General features: G+C 40.5%; 2 protein-coding genes across 6 annotated transcripts in view; one reads left to right on the forward strand and one right to left on the reverse strand.

The window, feature by feature from the left end:
* Itga4 (integrin subunit alpha 4) overlaps window positions 1–5,116 on the forward strand; it is a 68,703-nt gene extending 63,587 nt beyond the window's left edge. The window contains exons 25-29 of the mRNA XM_041639799.1: window positions 1,441–1,560; window positions 3,710–3,808; window positions 4,230–4,349; window positions 4,759–4,884; window positions 4,977–5,116. Of these exons, the coding sequence (XP_041495733.1) occupies window positions 1,441–1,560; window positions 3,710–3,808; window positions 4,230–4,349; window positions 4,759–4,854 (435 nt within the window). The 3' untranslated portion in view covers window positions 4,855–4,884; window positions 4,977–5,116. The remainder of the gene's footprint in view (window positions 1–1,440; window positions 1,561–3,709; window positions 3,809–4,229; window positions 4,350–4,758; window positions 4,885–4,976) is intronic.
* Cerkl (ceramide kinase like) overlaps window positions 1–21,127 on the reverse strand; it is a 126,821-nt gene that overhangs the window by 10,489 nt on the left and 95,205 nt on the right. For 3 of the 5 annotated variants that reach the window (XR_005973241.1, XR_005973243.1, XR_005973240.1), the window contains 8 exons: window positions 17,665–17,739; window positions 16,790–16,967; window positions 16,656–16,715; window positions 15,905–15,930; window positions 15,711–15,819; window positions 13,361–13,457; window positions 7,896–8,074; window positions 5,751–7,127 (listed from right to left, as the gene is read on the reverse strand). Coding sequence is in view for 1 of the 5 variants with exons in the window: in XM_041639798.1 (XP_041495732.1) it covers window positions 7,046–7,127; window positions 7,896–8,074; window positions 13,361–13,457; window positions 15,711–15,819; window positions 15,905–15,930; window positions 16,656–16,715; window positions 16,790–16,967; window positions 17,665–17,739 (806 nt within the window). In the remaining 4 variants the exon portion in view is untranslated. Of the gene's footprint in view, window positions 1–5,187; window positions 7,128–7,895; window positions 8,075–13,360; window positions 13,458–15,710; window positions 15,820–15,904; window positions 15,931–16,655; window positions 16,716–16,789; window positions 16,968–17,664; window positions 17,740–21,127 lie in introns of those variants that run through there. The other 2 variants (XR_005973242.1, XM_041639798.1) reach the window with 2 other exon arrangements.

Raw genomic sequence — 21,127 nt, forward strand, 5'->3', positions numbered from 1 at the left:
TCAGGACGGTTTCTTTTCTAATTCCATTCATTGGCCTGCAAATTTCAAGATGTCATTGGTTTTTGTTGGGTTTTGTTTTTGTTTTTACCACGGAGTAGAACTCCCTGGTGGAAATGTATCACATTTTATTTATCCATTCTTCAGTTGAGGGGCATCTGGGTTGTTTCCAGGTTATGGCTATTATGAATAATACTGCTATGAACATGGATGAGCAAATGTTGTTGTGGTATGAGTGCGAATCCTTAGGGTATATGTTCAAGACTGGTATTGCTGGATCTTGAGGTAGATTCCCAATTTTTTTGAGAAATTGCCATAATGATTTCCAAAGTGACTGCTGTGTAAGTTTGCAGTCTCGCCAGCAATGGAGAAGTGTTCGCCTTACTCTGCATCCTTTCCAGCATAAGCTGACATTGGTGTTTTTGATTTTTAGCCATTCTGACTGGTGTAAGGTGGTATCTCAGAATCATTTTGATTCACGTTTCTCTGATGGCTAAAGATGTTGAGCAATTCCTAAAGTGTCTTTCAGTCATTTGAAATTCTTCTGTTGAAAATTATGTTTAGATCTGTACCCCAATTTTTAATGTCTAGTTTGAGTTTTTATATTTTGGAGATCAGTTTTCTGTCTGATGTGGGGTTGAAGATCTTTACCCATTCTGTAGGCTTCTGTTTTGTCTGGTCGACTGTGTCCTTTTTCTTACAGAAGCTTCTATTTCAGGAGATACCATTTATTAACTGTTGCTCTCAGTGTCTATGCTACTGGGGTTATATTTAGGAAGTAGTCTCTTGTGACCACTTTCTCTTCTATGAGGTTCAGTGTGGCTGCATTGAGGTTGAAGTCTTTGATTCATTTGAACTTCAGTTTTGTGCATGGGACTAGATATGGATCTATTTGCATTCTTCTACATGTTGACATCCAGTTATGCCAGCACCATTTGCTGAACTTCTGAACACCTGATTTTTGACAAGCTAAAATTATACAATGGTTCTGGGATTTTGAACCCAGGTTTTCAGGTTTGGCAGCAAGTACTTTGACCTGCTACTGAGTCACCTTGTGGCATGCTAAGGAGATTTTTAACCTATGTGAAGTAGGTTTTCAGATTTAAAATTCATGCTTTAAATTTTTGGAGAATGCAGGTGTGTTGCAGTGCATGCAAGGTGTTCAGAAAGAAACCATAGGGGTTGGCTCTCACCTTCTACCTTGTTTGAGACTATCTGCCCCTTGGAACTTCTTTCATCTCTACCTGCCATCTCGTGGTCGAGACACAAGTGGGACTAGAGGTGCATGCAGTCTCCCCCAGTTTTGCACAGGACTGGGGGATTCGGATTCTTATTAATCCTTATGCTTCACGGCAGGCATTCTGTTCACTGAGTCGGCTTCTCCAGCTGCTCATCTTTCAAACGCAGAAAATGTTAATACAGTGCTTTTACATTCTTTTCAAGTATTGCATGAAAGCTGACCTACACTGTTTAGATTTCTTATGCAACTTCGGGAAAATGGAAAGTGGGAAGGAAGCCAGCGTTCATATCCAGCTGGAAGGTCGGCCATCCATCTTGGAAATTGTGAGTCTAAAATCAGACGCATAGCGTTGTGATGTAGAGCTACAAACTTGGTCATTTTCACATAGGCGGGTTAATATTCAAACACACAACAAACTCCAGAGAGAAGAATGCAGCTTGGGAAGAAAGCCCAAACCTCATTACATCAACGGACAGAGATAAACTGTGGATCACTAGGTTTGGGTTAGAATGGATGCCACTCTCTACCAATTAAGTAAGCAGAGGAACTTGACTCCGTTTTTGTTCACATAACCTTAAATCATCCTTTAGAAGATAATGTGTAAAAACTAAAACCAAGAGGTGAAATTAAAATTTGATTTCAAAGAAAAGAAAACTGAAACATCAAAATGTAGCAGCTAAACCTGGGTGTAGTGGTTCTGCCTGCAAGCCCAACACTTGAGAGGTGGAGGCAGGAGGATTACAAGCTTGAGATTATCAGATACATAATGAATGCAAGACCCTTTTACACCACGTGAGACTCAGCCTCAAAAATAAATATCAACTATAGCATAATTTGGTAACAAAATATCATTTTGAAAATAACAAACTTTAAAACTTCAAGTTAAAAAGGAATTAAACGCCTTTTGAACTTTTTGCTCTAAAAGTATGTTTTGTGAAGAGCTCCTAGATGACAGGAGAAAACCTGAAGCATTTTTTTTTCCGTTTCCCCATCTGGTCAGCATAGTTAGTGTCAGTGGCCACTATAGATAAGACTGATGCAGATTGAGACAAATTTTGTTCCTATTCAGTAGCATGTTTTGAGATGACCACATAGTGGTCAAGGAGTATTCTATCAGACAGTGGAAGGAGACACAGACACTCATCCATCTCAATTTCAGATACTCCTTAAAGTCCCAGGACTAGCAGCAAGCCATTCCGCCTTGGTAGCTGCTTCTCATAAGCCCAAGTTTCTCTTGGCACAACTGACATGGTGGACAGAAAAGTCTTCCCTGTCAGGCTGTCATACACACTGCAGGGCATTTAGTAGTGCCATATGTACCAGGCAGTTCCCACCACTGTTCCCATCCCTACAGTCAAAAGGTGTCTCTACACAATATACTGCCCGTGGAGAACCAGTCCTCCAAATGAAAGAAAGCTCTAGGTCTAGGTGAGGTTTGTATTTCTAGTTCTATAGATGTCAAATAACCTTTACCTAGTAGACTTTAGCATTTTGGGGTGATAGACCTCCTTAAGAATATAGAGACTAGGACCAAGGTATAGCTCAAATGGGGGAGTGCTTGCCTAGCATGCACAAAGCTGTGGACTCAATCCACAGCACTGGCAGAAACTGGGTATGTGGTACTTCACACTGATGATAGTTCTAGCACTTAAGATTAGAAATTCAAGGTCATTCTCAGCAACCATGGCAAGCTGAATGTCAACCTGGCTACGTGAGATTGTGAGATACTGTTTCAAAAAAAATAATAAGCTTGGCAAAATCGCTCAGTGGTTGAAGCCCTTCCATCAATCATGCTGGCCTAAGTTTGATGACCAGGAACCACATGGTAGGAAAACGATCTCCACCAAGTTGTCATCTATCTCCACATGTGCATCAAAGCAAATACATGGTGTTACTTTTTAAAATTAGATCTAAATACTATACTTACTCCCATGCATGTGCAAATATATATATACATTCATAAAACCTACAACGTCCATTCACAGATCCCCAAGCTTTCTGGATTCTTTTACAGACTCCCTACTTGAAATAATAAAGCTCAGAATTCAGCCACACATGATCATGCACATGGGTTTTATTATTAGAGTGGGATATTGTCACTGAGACACTAAGTAGGATGCATGGACTTTATTCAGAAGCAAATGAAAGGCAAGCCTTTGTGAGTAAATGTTACCAGATCAAGAAGGCTTGTGTGGGGGTTAAAATTTAATATTACTGAGAAAACTATATTGATCACTAATAATTTATTGCACACTATAACCTGGGGAAAATATTTAAATCAAGTGATTTGCAACATAGCCACACTTAATTAAAGGGGACCCATGAAATAGTCATACCTTTGAGTCCAAAGGAAGCCATTATAGTTTAGTAAGTTACAGAGATTCTAGATAGCCAAGCTGGCATTGATATTGACCTGTCTGCATGGAATAAGACTATGACTCAAGCTCTGTTGATTATCTGATTTCAAAACAGGATGAGACTTCATCGCTCAAGTTTGAAATCAGAGCAACAGCTTTTCCAGAGCCACACCCCAAAGTTATTGAGTTGAATAAGGAGGAGAAGGTTGCCCATGTAAGTTCACCCTCTTGGGGGCTGCGTGAAGACTGTGTGGGAAACAGTCTGAGGGAATTTAGAAGTAGTGCCTTTGGGGGATCCGAGTAAGGAGTCAGTGTGTGACCAGGTCATAGAGGACTTTCAACACTTTACCCACTTTCCGCAACTGATGGGAAGAACACGGAGAGTGTTTGGGTAGCTGTGAGAAGAGGCAGGATGGGAAGAAGAGTCACAGAGCCGTTCTGCTCACTGCTCACAAGGACTGAGACTAGCTTCAGGACAGGATGGGAAGAAAAGCCATAGAGCCGTTCTGCTCACTGCTTCTAAGGACTGAGACTAGGTCCAGGACAGGATGGGGAGTTCCCTTCTCTGTTGCTGTCTGGAGGCTTTTAAGGGAAACTCAGCACTGCTCTGAGTATGTATTTGCTCTGTTGTGCAGGTTCTCCTGGAAGGGCTCCATCATCAAAGACCCAAACGGCATCTCACCATCGTGATTATTACTAGCAGCTTGCTGCTGGGACTTATCGTACTTTTATTAATTTCATGTGTTATGTGGAAGGTAATCCTTTAGTAATTATTTTCTTGTGTTATATGAACAGTTCGCCTTTAATGATTACCAATAATTAAATTACTCAGAATACCTCTGTTGTATCAAAGCCAATTAGGTTGAGTATATACTCTTCTTGTTTTTAATCTCTAGATGAATGTTTAATACTGATCTCAGATTTATTCTAAGAGTCCATTTGTAATGTATATAATGTTGAAAACCAATATTGCTGTGGTATGTATATATCACCGATAAGCCCAGGGTTAACCTTGCACATCCTACACGGATTACTACCTTTGCAACTGTCTTTGCAGCCTGTGAAACACGGGGCAAAATTTTAAAAGTATTCTACACTGATTAGACATTTGATGTGAATATTATGGGTTTGAAATTATACACTCGTTATCTGATCTGTTTTCAGGCTGGGTTCTTTAAAAGACAGTACAAATCTATTCTTCAAGAAGAAAATAGGAGAGACAGCTGGAGTTATGTCAACAGCAAGGGTGACGATGACTAACGACTCGAGAGCAATGAACAAAGACCTCAGGTAGATGGGGAAAGACCCTGCTCATGAGACCCATGGTAATTTCTCTTTTTACACATACTTGTGATCTTGTAACATATTATGTCTTAATGCAGGGAAAATCTCCAAAAAAAGAAAATACACCAAGGCTGCTTTACAGCAGTCAAAAGTAGAGAAAAACACTAAAGCTATTGACTTACTCAAGAAAAGTGAACTTAGAAGGTAACTTGAAAGAAACTCCAGATTTAGCCAAGCAGATTTAAAAGGAACTGTCTTTCAAGGAGACATGGACTACACGAGCTCACGGCGGTGAGATAAATGCCACAGAATGGGCACTTGTGGGATTCAAATATACTTGAGATATTTTCAAAATATAATGATGACCTTTGAAGCCACTTAGACTCGTTAAAGAACTGTTTCCAGAGGTTTCTGATGGATAAATCATTTTAAAACAGTGGAATTAAAACATTGGAAGATTGTCATTGGTGTGCGTCATCCCTGGGCTGTCTCCCTATGGCCCTTTTATTCTGCAGATGTGAGTTTTAAATGCCTGCTACACAACATCCGTGCAGCGCAGGATGGCTTCTGGACAAGTGTGGATTCTGCGTAAGTGGCCAGCTGTGGACTCTTCTTTTTATGTATATACACTTTTCTAAGAGATACAGTTACCACCCACCTCTTCTTTTATCAAGAGCATCCAGGAATATTTTTTTCAATAATCTATTTGTAAAACCAGTTCTTAAAGACTGTCTTCTCATTACGGATCATAACATCACACTTTAGCTGTTATAATATGAACCATAACTCACTGGTGATTTCAAACTGCAAAGGGCCAGGGAGCCGACATGTCATAGAATGTTCACTGTTTCAAACGAAACAAACATGAATACCTGTCATGACGTTGTTGTTTCCCTTGTTCTGTTGAAACACGCAGTAACCAGGGCTGTAAAAAGCAATGCTATAGAGACGGAGAAGCACAGACAGAACAGCAAGTCACTGGTGAAGCTTATACACAGAGACGGGATGTGATCAATGTTCCCATGAGATATGTACATTTGATGCTATGCAAAAGTGAAATGTCTTCTACCAGGGTTTTTACATAACCATTTTTGTACTGTTTATCCCATACACATGGTCTGATAAATATTTCTCATCTGGATCTATTATGCATAAGAAAGCTACAGTCAGATTTTGAACATGGGTAGGATAAAAGTGGCAGCCTTCGCTGTTAAGAAGAAAGATTGCTTTACAGGAAACCCCTGCCGCCAGCTGGCCCTTCCTCGGCGTTTCCCAATTCATAACAGTTGCCTGCTCACGGGCCCGCGGTCTGTGGCTGAAAAACAAGTGTGTGCTGGGGTTTGGGAGCTATGAAACTTGAGTACAAAACATCAACTCCCGGTGCGCATGCACAAAAAAACATTTAATTGTTTGTATTTGTAAAGAATTTTTTATAAAAAAGGCATATTTATGATTTTCTCATGCAAATACAAGTAGTTATCTCATGAAGGTGTCAGTTTTAATCCATGAAAATCAGTATCAGTTTAGACCTATTTTTTAAGGGATGGTCTCTGAGGAAATGAAAATTTGGATCATTACACTGAAAACTGAGTGCTGTAACTGCTCCACCCCGCCTGTCAGGTACAAAGGAACACAGCTACCTCCTGGGCCAAGTTTCTGCCCAGTTAGAAAGATACTTTATGTATATTTTTAAATAAAACTTATTGTAAACTTAGAATTTTACCTGTATAATCAGCTTAAACGTCTTGTTACTTCCAAAGATGCCATTATGGACTTGGGTTGGGGGACAATAGCCTAAGTGGAAAAAGCTTTTTTTTTAATTAAGTGGCTGTTCATGGTTATATTACTAGCTCCCTGTGGAGTTGGAAATTTTATAAAACCTGTATTTTATCAGGCTATAGGAAATCATTAAAATTAATAACAAGAATTATCTTCAATAATATTGATATAGCAGGATGTTTATATTAGATCCAACAAATGCCTTCCAAATATCAGAGTTTGATTATTCATCGATTTCATATTTTTATCTTGATTTTCAAACATACTATTTTTAATTACATTAAAATAGATGTTTTAGACATTTTCATTCAAAAATTCATTTCCTATTTGTGTATATATTGCATACCAAATTCCTTCATAATATATTTATACTTCATATAAATTTTTTCTATATGCAATTACACGCTACTTTGGAATCATTCGTTTCTTCCAGGCCTCCTCCATAAAGCCTGATCAGTCTTGGGTGCAGTCTATAAAAAAATAACATAAAATTGATCATTTCATTTACCTGCAGCTGTTATTTTCCACACACCTCATGTGTGTGGTACATAGCGCACAGGTGAACAACACAAGCCTACATTCAAAGCAGGACCACAGCCAGCAAGCTGAAGGATCAAAACTTCATCTGTGACCATTCCAGAACCTTCGTGATCACCTTTCCTGCCTGGTCTTCTTCAGCATTTCTGTGAAGAGCCAGTTGTTTGAGAACACCCCATCTGGGGGTGCCCCCCCCCCCAACATCAGTCTGCAACAAGCCATTAAGGCTTGCTAGGATAGAGTGTGGGTTCCTGTCCATCACATCCCTCTTGGCAATATGTACAATGAGGCTAATGCTTTGCCAAACTTGACAAAAGCCCCCATTATTTTATATGCTGACTTGCTTTTTAATCAAGTCCTTTTTAAACTCAATATTCAACAGTATTATAGTATTTCAGCCCAATTTGGGGAAGAGGGCTAGAAACTATGGAACGGTATTGTTTTCAAAAGGCTTAAAACTACCCTCTAAGTTAAGGAATGTAAACTGTAAGCAAATTATTTGTATAGCTCATGCAAAATAATGATTTGCGATGCTGGTACAAAATACTCCTATTTGTATTTATCGAAGGGTATGCATGTCTTTTTACAGTTTGCTAACTTACTAGTTTGTAATCTATTTGGACAGTTAAGAGGGAAGAATCCCCGTCTTCTGTTACATCTGCTGCTATGCCACACAGAGACGGTGAAGCAGTCGGGCTTACCTAATGTGGACCTCGGAGGCAGCTTCCATTAAGTCACCATCTACATTCCAAGGAAAAGTGTTTTCTGGAAGAGTTGCTTGGTCCCCACCCTCCTCCTGCTGATTGTGTCCACTGCTATGACTCTTTGGGAGAATTTTCACTTCCTCAATGGTGTAAGTCTCCACAAAAGGAAAGTTGAACTACATAGAAGAAATTAAAATAGTGATGCTTTGTTGTGCCCCTTATGACAAATAAGGTTCACCATTGTAATGACATTTTTATCATTTGGAAACTCTGACCAAGTTGCCCCAGGTTTTCAGGAGAAGAAAAAAACAAACTTTCCAGACTTGATCATCACTACTGTTACAGACAGTTCATACTTGTGAAGGACTTCCAACAATATTGATGCTGTAATTTCAACTTAATGATTGACTTTTCAGTTGATCCCACAGACTTCATTATTACCTTGTTTAGCTAATGTGAAGCAAACTTGAGCATTAAGTTTCACACTTGGAATTTAATTCAGAAGAACCTAAATCTAAACTTATAAAAAGTACATAAGAGAAAGGAAAAAAGGCAATCAAATATGAATTCCCAGGTGTTCATCTACCAATTTAGCAAATGGACACAAAGCTTAGACAGTTGTGATTAATCGTTCTAGAATGCCACCGGGTAATATTTATGTTGTATTTTTTTTTTTTTGTTGCCAAAGGAAGTTATCAGGGGTTGGAAAAACAGTGAATCCTCAAAGTGAATCCTCAATTATATCTGCACAAAACCTTCTTCTGAACAGGATGAGGTGCGAAGATAACAAGGGTTGGACTTGAATATCTGGGTAGGCAATAGATGTGACTTAGTCCCTCGCAGTCAGCTCTTGGTAACTCATGAAAATGCATAGCCTTCAAAATGAATGATTACACAGTAGCTTCTGTAAGCATGAGGCAGGCATTATCCCCAATGTGGAATATCTAATTAGAGTCATGATGCAAGTAGTCTCAAGATCCAAGCTATAAGTGTTGGTTGGAGTTGAGGTGACCATGGATTTCAATTGGTAACTTGGTACAGTTTAAGCTATGATATCTCCTGAATCTTTGCTCTTTGTAAACATGGGTTTGGGGGAAATTTCTATAAGTTGATTAAAACAAATTAATAGTATATTTTGCTTCGTTGGGGTTTATATGCAGAAGGGGGAGGAAGGACTATGTTTATTAAGGGATAATTCCCAAGCCATTGTTCTAAAATCTGAAATGATCATTGATTAGTAACAGTAACTGTATTCCCAATAAAAATTATTTGGTTATCTTAAGTACTTTGAAGAACGCATTTACAAAAAGATTTAGCATAAATTGTGTCCCCTAGTTAAAAATTCATATGCTGAAGCCCTAACCTTGAGGGTCTTTCAGAACATAACAGTCTTTGAAGATAAGGTTTCTAAAGACACAATGACATTAAACACAGATCTATGTGGCAGAGCCCTAATCCAGCATGACTTGTGTCCTTGTGAGGGTGTAAATTTGAATTAATTGGAAAAATACTAGGGATTCTTGTGTCCCAAGGGACAGCCGCATGAAAATATAGTCAGAGTTCTCGAGTACTATGCTCCAAAGAGACAATGCCCTCATGAAAAATTAAATCAGCTGATAGTCAGTCTTAGCCCTGGAAGTGTGAGAAATGGTTTATCATGTAATCCATGATGAGGAAATATCGTCTATTACCACTTGTTAATAAAGAAGCTGATTTTGGCCTATAGCAGGGCAGAAACTGAATGCCAGGAGAAAGAAAGTGGAGTCAGGGAGAGATGCCATGTAGCTGCTGAAGGAGACAGATGGCACAGCATTACTGGTAGGCCACAGCCTCATAGTAAAATATAAAATAATAGAAATGGGTTCATTTAAGACATAAGAGCTAGCTAGGAATACATCTGGACTGTAAAGGGTAAAAAAAAAAATAGCCACATAAAGATGGAAAATACAGAGAATCTGGATTATGTATATTGTTTTTTCTTTGAATTTTTTGACTGCAGAAAGACATTTGATTCTGAGGGCAGCTAAGTTAAACCAACATATATATCCTAAAGGTATCTTAACTTCAAAAGTTGAGTCTTAGAATATGTTGCTTTAGAAAAGAGGTCCTGCTTTTGTTTCCACAGAGGATCAAAACCTGTGGATTCCTTCCATACTAATGTGTTTTGATTGGCAAGACCCCTGAAAGGTCTTCACGAATCCTAAAAATACTTCACCAAAAAACAACAGGAATCATTTGGAGAAAACTACATCCAAATTCCCAAAATGATTGTTTATAAATATTTGTTTTAATTTAAGAGGGGCTATGATATAGAAGTGAATACTTTACATTGGTATGTATCTTGATTTATTGATACAAATTTAAGGTCAATTTTGTCATATATATATATATATTTATATGTATATGTATATATTTCTACTCTTTTTAAAGGTATGTTTATACAGCTCATTTAAAATTTAATGTGTAATTAAAATTATAGGTTAATAGATAATCATTTATAGTAGCCAAACTTGTATTCATGTTAGCTAGGTTCTCTAGATTATACAGATATATTTCAGTTAGATAGCCTTCAACTCCTCAGAAACCTACAGAATATGGCATTTAAAATGTTTTAAGAACTTAGACTTTTCCTGACAGTGAGACATGTCTGCTTCAAGAGGATGATAGTCACCTAAGAGTCTCCCTATGGAGTTTACTAGCCATTTGGGCAAGAAGCTGCTCTTGTCTGCACTGCTTGATGGGATGCTGTATGAACTGGACTTACAGGACCCACAGAAAAGTGACTGCTAAATTTTCCAAAAGATGGGATTGTCCTTCAGGGTTCCTGCTTCACAGAGGAAACTGCCAGCCATTCTGCAGGATACAGAAGAAAGCAACTGATGAGCTTTGCCAGTGCATGGCAGAACAAATCTTCACATTTCCTGCTTCACTGAAAAGTGGGCCGGATACTATGGGCCTACAGGCTGAAGATGGATGCCCCAATGATGCAGAACGTTGGGGGACTGTCCAGGCAGTAAGATGTCTCTGTCAATTCTAGAACTTTGAAAGTTGTTTACAATGTACTTCCTGTTTACTTAGGTAATAGGAGTTGAAAACTAGATAGTTATAATTATAATAAAAGATAAATTAGATACAAATATTGTAACTATAATTCTTGCTTGATACCTGTTCTGTTATATGTAATTTTACTATGTTAAAGTTAAAACCTTCCTTTTTATCAGATAAAAAAAGGGGAGGGAGATGATGTGGGATTCCCCTCTGTATGCTGTGAATATATTTTATTACCATTGGTTAATAAAGAAGCTATTTTGGCCTATGGTAGGGCAGAATAGAGCTAGGTGAATGAACTAAACTGAATGCAGGGAGAAAGAAAGTGGAGTCAAGTAGATGCCATGTAGCTACTGAAGGAGAGAGATGCTAAAGCTTTACCAGTAGGCCACAGCCTCAAGGTAAAATCTAAAATAATAGAAATGGGTTTAAGATATAAGAGCTAGCTAGGAATATGCCTGAGCTGTTGGCCAAGCAGTATTAACATAGTTTTGTGTGATTATTGGGTCTCGGTAGCCGGAAAATGAAATTGTAGTCTCCTTTTACAGTCCCTGTTGAAGAGTTAAGCAGAGGAGAAATCAGCTATTTTAGGAAAACTCCTTAAGGAGGAATTACAAAAGACAAGACAAAGAAACTGAAGATATACAAGAGGTAATTCTAAGTGAAAAGAAGGTTTGAATTAAGAAGACAGAGAAATAAAAACATGAGAACCAACAGAAGCAGGCAGAGTAATGTACTGAGGAGATCAGGGCGGGGTTTCAGACAGCTGCCGCAGTGAAAAGAGTGAGGAAGGGGAAGAGTCAGGGTAGCTGTGGGTCTGCTGGCCTGGAGGTCAGTGGAGGGGGCCTTACACACCTTACAGCACGGTGGCCTTGCAGATCTGAAGATAGGCTCAGACCCTTGAGGAACTGAGCACACAATTGAAATAATGGGAACGAAGAGATCACCCAGGAGATGAGGTCCTAAGAATGTAAAGTTCATTTAGAAGTTTTAAAATCATTCGCCAATGGAGGCCACGGAAACCAAGAAATGTGGGGCGAGAGAAGAGCCAGGAAGAGGGTGCAGTTGAAGGGACCCTGAAGGTTAGTTTTACCCTCCATTTTACTGAGGTGGGAGTTACTATAAAAACTGTGAGGTGATCTTCAGTTGCTCTACAGCTTTTCACAAACATTGATATTCCTACCATGAAAATGTGCTCAGAGGGTGCAATGCTAAAGCAGTGTAGAATTTGTCTCCTTCCCACACACCAGCCTGCTGATTGATCCCACAGCAGTGAGTCCTACTGTAACTAACACATATGTTGTCTTACATGGAAAAGTTTTTTTTTAAACATTACATGCTATTAATATTTTTACATTTGTTTATAATTTATAGAAATCACTATGTGAATTAAATATGATTATAAATACCATATAAGTGTAATTGTTTATTGTAGTGTGAAATTGAGCTCGGGGGCTGGAGAGATGGCTCAGTTGTTGAGAGTGCTTGCTGCTTTTCCAAAGGACCCAAGTTTGGTTCCTAGTACAAATGTCAGACAGCTCACAACCACCTCTGACTGCAGCTCAAGAAAATGCAACTCCCTCTTGTGGCTTCCACAGGTAGATACAGACACACAGTCAGTCTCAGTCTCTCTCTCTCTCTCTCTCTCTCTCTCTCTCTCTGTGTGTGTGTGTGTGTGAGAGAGAGAGAGAGAGAGAGAGAGAGAGAGAGAGAGAGAGATCAACAATCAGCCTCTGATGGTTAGCTAGATTTACTGTCCTCCTCCTGCCATTGGTCCCCTCCTAACTATATCCAAGCACCATTTATATCCTTAAGAATTTGTCATACCATTGGGTTTTACAGCCACCCCTGTGTACTTTAAGACTCAGGTGGTCATACTGTGAGCCTGAGAATATAGCTCATCATAGGTACTATTTCTTTTTTAGTCTAACCACTTAAGTGGAAATCTCTCTTCATGCATTTTGAATATCATCTATAAAATGGGTAAGCACATATCTGCAAACCTATTGTAATCTGTGAATACGAAGCCAGTTGTCAGCAAGTGCCCATAAAACCTAAACATCCCAAGTTTAGGATCTGCTGTTGTGAAACCAAGAAGACAAAACTCTCGAATTTCACTACTTTTCATTCTAAAGAACAGCTTGTGTGTGTGCAATTGTATCTCTCACTTCCTTTGCTTTTCAATGTAATACTAGAATTTTGGTTTTTCTTGGCACAAGGGAAAAGAAGTATAACCATATGTCAGAAGAAGCAAATGCATGGCAATGCTGGCATACACATTTCAAATTTTGAATGAAAGTCTAGGAAAAGAGATTAATGTAGGCAGATGAAAACAGACTTGGTGTTAATATCTGAAGCGTCTTTCTCTTCATAATTATTAGCCTTGCAAAGAAGCAACAGAAAGATGGCTGTACCTGATTCTTTATGCTGGAGTACCTTTTCAGGTGCTTTACAAATTCTTGTCGAGTGGTGTTCCGTACAACTATGAGAGCCATGCTTCCATTGTTTAACCTGAAATTAAACATCTGCGCTTGAGAACCAAGAAGTTCATCAATGGACTATAACTAAAACTACCCCATAGCGTTTTGGCTAACAAATGTGCTCACTAGAGGATACTGACCAATATTTAAAGCATTACCATGTTGAACTGACCTAAAAATTTTTAACCACATATTGCTGTGCTCTTGAAGTGAGAGAGCATTTTAGATGACTTTTATTAATCCCTGGGATTTCTTCTCAGCAAAACCTGACTGCAGGGCTCTTTGAAAATCAAACTTTCACACACCTAGTCACATCCAAAAGTAATATTAAATCCACCACAACTATAACTATTTAAGAATTCTAAACGTGAAGCTTTGTACACTTTTTAAAAAGTGTATTGCAGCATGCTGTATATTCACAAATGATTTGAGATAACCTGCAGGTAGATGTTTTTCTAAAATCCAAACTGTGGTTAAAATGTTTATTTATGAGCAAAAGTTCTGTGTGACATAGAAAACAAAATAAACCACGGTGCCCTGGGTAGAGGAGATGGGGGAACAACAGCTACCACATATGTTCATTCAAGTGATGGAGCATTTTAATCTCGCATTTTAATCTTGCATATAATCTTCCACCCAATAAGAGAGACTAGAAATCCTAGTGTTGTCTGGTGCCAACATAGCCACCCACAAATGCCTTAGCTTTAGGAGGCATTTTGCAGAAATACTTGCAAACAATTTCATGCTTAATTTCAGTGCAAAAACAAAGTTGTCCCGAGAATAACAATGACATTACAAGAAAGCATTAAATACATGGAGGTCAGAGCTGTGAAGAGCCTCCGAAATCACCTCACTGCTTACTCATCCTGTGTAAGGATGGACCATTCCCAGTGGGAGGCACACAGTGGCAATCAGAAGAATTGCTCAAAGCAAAGCTCTTAATGGCTGGGTTAAGTAGGGTCCGGCACTCCTACTATCCGCCTTCTGTCTCTTCCCTCTGAAAACAGCAGCAGGGTGCTCATGGCATTGTCTTTCTGGGGCATTTTTCTTAGTTGTGTGATTTTATAGAAAACCATCCTTTCTCATTGTGCTACCTGTTTGCATTTGGAAGAGAACTACTTTTGGATTCAAAATGGACATTTGCTTAAAAAAAAAAATGTGCAAAGCAAAGAATGCCTCTAATTCTGTGAGGATATCAAATGCCCCATGGCTTATTTCACTGAAATGTAGCCAAGAGTCTCCTATCCACCCTGTTCACATTAAGTGAACCAAAATGTTCTGGTTTCTGACTGAGAGCATCAAGATAACCCAGCCCTATGCCAGTGGAGCACATGTCCATAAGAACTTGGCCGTCTCCAGCTCTCATGCCAAGGGCATGCCTATATTAGAATGGGAGAGCAGAGACATTCACAGGAAACGTCAGCATTTAGTATAAGATCCTCAAGGAGGAGTGAAGAGAAAGCAAACAAAGGAGGCACAACACACAGGCATGTCAAGAGACCCAAGGGATGCGTTAGCCGGAGGGTTAGAAAGCCAGTGGAGACATGACAGTTTTTACATTTCAAAAATTGTTCACAATCTGTTCTACACATGAATCCTTTAGGAAGATTTAATTATTGTACATAGACAAACTACCTTTGCAATCCATAGTCCCCATTCTTTTAAAAAATTAATACTTTATTCTTTGAGTTTATATGATGTATTTTGATTATTAACCCTGATTTCTTCCCCTAATTTCTCCCAGATCCCCTCCTTACATTCTCACACATCCATGTTGTCTTTCATCTTCCAATAACACACTAAAGTCTAGTTTCTGTTGCCCAGCTCATGAATGTGGGTCCACCCACTAGAGCATGGTCAACTACCAGTGGCAGTGACTATTAAGAAAACTGACTCTCTTTCCTCCCAGAAGCCATCAACAGTTCCTCCCCTCATCATGAGCCCCTCCCTGCACCATGCTAACAATGACTGGCTGGATCTTATACAGATCTTATGCATCAGTGCTCCTGCCCAGAAGACACTTCCTCTCCAATCACCCTCTGACCTCTGGGTCTCACAGTCTTTCCACCCCTCTTCCACAATAGTCCTTGAGCTTTGGTGGGGGTCAGGAGAATGATATGGATATCTCATTTGTAGCTGAGCACTCCATTCACTGACATTTAGTCTCTGCACTTTTATCCGAGTCTACATGCTTAACACATTTCTAGCTAGCTAATAGTTAAAGCATTACTAAGGAGGTAATTAGTTATAATATCTAAGCATCAATAGTCCTCAAAGTACTTGCCTGGTGTTGGGGGCAAAGCCCCTGGGTGCCACTGAACACAGACAGGGGATTGCCATGATGCTGATGTTCAAGAACTGCCCTTGGATGGTTTGCCATTGACCAGCACTTTCTAAAGAAATTGGAAGTGGCTGGTTACTTTCTCTCCCCAGTCACTAGGGCTGGGGAGGGCTTCCAGCACATTCTTTCTGACTCACCAGACCCTGGAGATTGCTGAGCATCTCTATAAGTAACAGGAACAAAAACATGTCACATTTGTGCAAAGCCAGCATCCACTACACATGAGGAGACTACAGAACCCATATAATTTTGCACAAACCATTCCTTAGTATACTATCACTAAATGTACAAATGTGTTACAAGGAGCATTTTCCATTTTTTAATTCCTGGAACTCTTCCTCAATGCTGCTTTAACATTTAAATTCCATGCTACTCCAAAAATTCTCATAGGGACCAAAACTGTGTTTGCGGCTCATGTTTGTACCCAAAGTCTTGAGTCATGATGGGCACTCAAATAAGTGTCAGATGGGTAGATCAGTGGATGACTGATTATCTCACTGTCATTCTGGAGGAATGGTTGCTTCTGAAGACAGGAGGTAAACTCCATGTTTACTAGAAGATACAGGAGTATATGATTCTATACTCTTTATTAGTATTTGAGAAAATAGCCCAAAAGCACAAGTCTAATAAACCACCTAGGTCACTGTAGTTCATTATCTGAAGAGAAATAAAGTGGGGTTCAGGGGTTCAAAACACTGTTCTTGCAGAAGGCACACATTCCGTCCTAGCACCACATGGCCGCTCACAATTATCTGTATCTCTGGTCTCCGTGGGCACCAGACATGTACATGGTGCATACAGGCATACAGGTGCATACAGCCAAATCATGTGTATGTATTTTATTAAAAATAGAGATGAGTAAAGATATTAGACAGAGCTTTTATTTACCTTTCTTGTTCATCCCGAGAGCATCCAGCTGGTAAAAATGATATTTTGCAATCCTCTGGCCTAAATAATAAAATTCATTATTAATAGTTATTGCCATTGGGATATAGAATTTTTGCCACAAGGAAAGTACTTACTGAAGTTTGGCCAAGGCTTTGAGTACAGCAAAGTCTCTCCGCTGACTAGGGGACATCCACCGGTATTTCTCTGCCAGAGCCAAAGTCCTTCCACCAAAGCCGAACATGGCTGAGAACCCAAAGCGAAGAAGCTTGCCAGCAGAGCTGAAGCTGCACACGTCTACTGACTGTATGTGACCTTGAGAGGTATATTCGGTCCACCAGGGAGTGGTTGAGACAGCAGACATCAGAGAGAATGTTTACTTAAAGAATTATGCCAGGTACTGTACGTCATAGTTACTTATTTTTGCTCTCCTTCACCTGTCTCTACTATAAAAACTGTGAATGCCACTTTCAACTTTTCCAGGTGCTGAGCAAAGAAACTCAAAGTAGTAAATCTTATCTATTTCCCATAAAAGGAGAGGGCGTGTGATGGTGGAGCAGATGCACCAGGAAAACAGAGTTAATATTAGCTTTGCATTGCGTTTATCCGGATAACTTATGACCTGCAGGCATGCCCTGGTAGTTTTCCTCCTCTGATAATGTGCTCTTAGTCCTGAAGTCTTGGAACAGTCAAACAATAGCGCAGGTTATATATGCAAACAGTATGCGTGGACTTTATCCATTGTGTTTTAAAACTGTGATTTTTTGAACATCATTACAATATTTTTTCCATCAAGATAATAGTAATAAACTTCATGTACTGCTCTTTCCAAAGCATGTGGTTGAACTGAAAAGCAATTTAACTAGACGATGGCTTGCCTTTGAGCTTTAGACAAACATTTCTATGCTTAGAGACAGAGAACATTCCATCCCTGGATAAGACTGACAGAAACACAGCTTCTTATATGAACAAAAGCGTGCGTATTCTACCTGGCCCTCTCTAGAATTCTTACCCATGATAATGTGCATAGTCGAAGTCACCACGTGAGGAATTCCACAAAGAGAATGTGCCAATACATTCGTAGATCCTGCCAAGACAGTTTTAAAACATGGATCATCAGTAGAGTCTGTGTTTTAAATTAACATGTGCTCTTATTACACATAGCCACAAGCATGTAATAGTCAGATGAAAATTAATGGAACTTTATGACAGAAAGTTGATTAAAATAATTACAAATACAGCTTTCCATTTACAGCACAGATGCATGTCAAATGTTTGCAGAACTATCAAATTTCTAAATGATTTAAAAGTTAGGAAAAACTCCTCCACTTGCCCCTCTGACACCTACAACTGGTGATGACCTGACCCAGTCCCTTACCAGCTGTAATGCTCGGGAGAATGGGCCCCCTGCCTCTCATGGGCAGCCATATAGAGTAGACAGGGGTCTGAGAGGGGCGTAGCTGGTATTGTGTGGTGATGTGGAGGAGGAAAAGATGCCCGCCCCTCTTGCCCCTTCTGCCTTTAGCTGGCAAAGATGATGACTCCTTTAACAGATGCTGTACTCGCGTCTCGTTCTGGCAGTACAGTGGAGATGACCCTGTTGATTCGGGCACAGAATAGCCAGTCCCGAGAATGCAAGCATGGGAGACCTAACCCCATCCCTCAGCTGCCATGTGGTGGCATGGGTTGGGGAGAGATACCCATCAATGCCTGAGGCAGGAGGGAGAGCCTGCCCCCACCAGTTCAAACGTTCAGGAGAGCAGCACAACAGAGCTGACCCTGTTGGTGGGGGTGTAAGTGATCCAGCTCCAATGTTGTGAGCAAGGGAGAGCTGTCCACATTACTCCTCTGTCACGTGGCACTATGTGCTGTAGGAAAGCCTACAGCCAGTAGTTACCCGTTCACTGGGGCGTGGCCTCTTATACAATCAATCCTACAGCCAGTAGTTACCCGCCCACTGGGGCGTGGCCTCTTATACAATTTGTAGAGCATGCATTGGGCTTCTTTTCCGGCTGCAGGATTCTGTTTCTGATCTCCGTTCCAGCAGAGGATTCTGATTTGTGAGTCTACCCATAAATAAATAACCGTCTATTTCTCAATTCTGAGCTAGTGTGGGATTTCTTTTAAGCCTCCTTCTTCAATCACGGGTAGAGGAGAGATATCTTTCCCCCTCCCTCCAGTCTGTCAAAGCCCGAGGCAGGTAAAAGAGCTGGCTCTGAGGTCTTAAGAGCAGGAGAGCTGTTTCTGCCCCTCATCAGCTGCAACACCTAACAGAGCAGCCCCTACACCTCTCCTGGGTAACAGCAGAGAGGTCCCCGAAGGTGTAGGTGTGGGAGATCCTGTCCTGAGGCTTTGTTCATTGCTCAGGGGTGATCTAGCCAGGGAAATCGTGAAAACCACAACCTGATTGAAAAGATGGGAGAGCTGGCAGGCTGACCAACCCTGTAACTACCTAGGTCCAGAACCAGGGTTAGGTGCTGGCCCAGCCCAACACACACCCCATCTATGAACTCCTGGAGCACGGGATTGGGGTAGGAGTGGGGACTGCTGTAGACCCAGGGCTGCACAGTCTCCATTACATAGGGCATCAACGGGACATTCAGGAAGAGTTCCAGGAGGAGCCCAGTGTTGATGGTACGGCAGAGACCAGGGGCCTCAAAATAGACCAGTGATTCTTTGGGTTAAATGCCTGCATGTGAAAATCTATGGAAAAGGGGTTTAAAAATAAGTTAGAAAATGCCACAAAATATTAGAAAATTGAACTGGGTATATCAGTCTAGTAGTAAAGTGCTTGCTACCATATATAAGGTCTGTATTCCCTCCATGGTACCACAAATTAGAGAATAGTTCACTGACTTATAACTATTTTGATGAAGATATTTATATTCTCTCAAATTTACAACTATATAGAAGCTTACTCCATTCAACTTTACCGAATAAGCAGTAGCAGCAGAAGAATGTCTGTATGAGCAAAGACGAGCACATAGATATTTAAATAAGAAAAAAATCAGTCATTAAAAAATACATTATCGGTCTGCGAGCTGCCCAACCAGCACGGAGGCCTGATCTTTCGGCGCCAGGAGACCTAGCATTGGGGTGAGTTTCTGGCCCACGGCGCCAGCCTGGGACGGGGAGCTCGGGGGTTTCTTGGCCCCCTGTCCTGCTTGGGCTCTCTGCAGGGCCTCTACTCCCCGGGTGCTGCCTCTTTCTTCCTGGCCCACCCAGCTTCCGTCCAGAGCCCTCCCCACTTCGCCCCCACTGCCCTCTTTAGGCGCGTGGCATCGCCCAGCCCAGCCTATCTGGGCGCAGGGTCCGAGTATCCAGGGCTCCCGGGCGGGCAGCAGTTCCTTTGTTTCTGTGGCCTGCCTGCACCAAGCGGGGTAGGCGCTTTGTCTGCGAGCTGCCCAACCAGCACGGAGGCCTGATCTTTCGGCGCCAGGAGACCCAGCATTGGGAGAGCCAACATTGGGGAGAGACAGCGTTTGGTAGGCAAGGAGACCTAATCCGGTAAAAGAAGATCCATAGGGAGCATTTGGAAGAAGAGATGGGCCGACGTCAAGGCAAGAATTCGCCCAACAAGCTGAAAAGCAACATGAAGCTACCAGAAACAAGCGACCTCACAACGGGAGGACAAGAACCCCTTAATCAAGAGGAAGGAGAAAAGATTGACTTCATGAAAGTGATTGACACCCTTAAACAGCATGTAAAAAACGCCCTTATAGAAATGGATGAGAAATATAACAGAAAGTTTGAAGAATTGAATAAATCAGTGAATGATACCCTAGAAAACCAAGGAAAAACAATCAAACAGATAATGGAAACAGTTCAAGACCTGAAAACTGAAATGGAGGCAAAGAAGAAAACACAAACAGAGGGCCGTCTGGACATGGAAAATCTAGGTAAACGAATAGAGACTACAGAAACAAGCATAACCAGCAGAATACAAGAGATAGAAGAAAGACTCTCGGATTCTGAAGATACCATAGAGAAAATAAACACACCGATCAAAGAAAACAGCAAGTCCAACAAACTCTCATCACAAAACATTCAGGAAATATGGGACACAATAAAAAGACCAAACCTAAGAATAATAGGAGTAGAAGAAGGAGAAGAAGGGCAGCTCAATGGTCCAGAAAATCTATTTAATAAAATTATAGAAGAAAACTTTCCCAACCTAAGGAAAGATTTTCCTATGAAGGTGCAAGAAGCATACAGAACACCGAATAGGCTGGATCAAAAAAAAAACATCCCCTCGCCATATAATTATCAAAACACAAAGCATACAGAATAAGGAAAGAATATTAAGAGCTGCAAAGGAAAAAGGCCAAATTACTTATAAAGGTAAACCTATCAGACTTACACCTGACTTCTCCATGGAAACCATGAAAGCCAGAAGGTCCTGGATAGATGTACTGCAGAAACTGAGAGACCATGGGTGCAAGCCCAGATTACTATACCCAGCCAAGCTTTCGTTC

The sequence above is a fragment of the Microtus oregoni genome, unplaced genomic scaffold (assembly GCF_018167655.1).
Source record: "Microtus oregoni isolate MIOR12 unplaced genomic scaffold, Mior012 000060F_ref0000265, whole genome shotgun sequence".
NCBI classification, from domain to species: Eukaryota; Metazoa; Chordata; class Mammalia; order Rodentia; family Cricetidae; genus Microtus; species Microtus oregoni.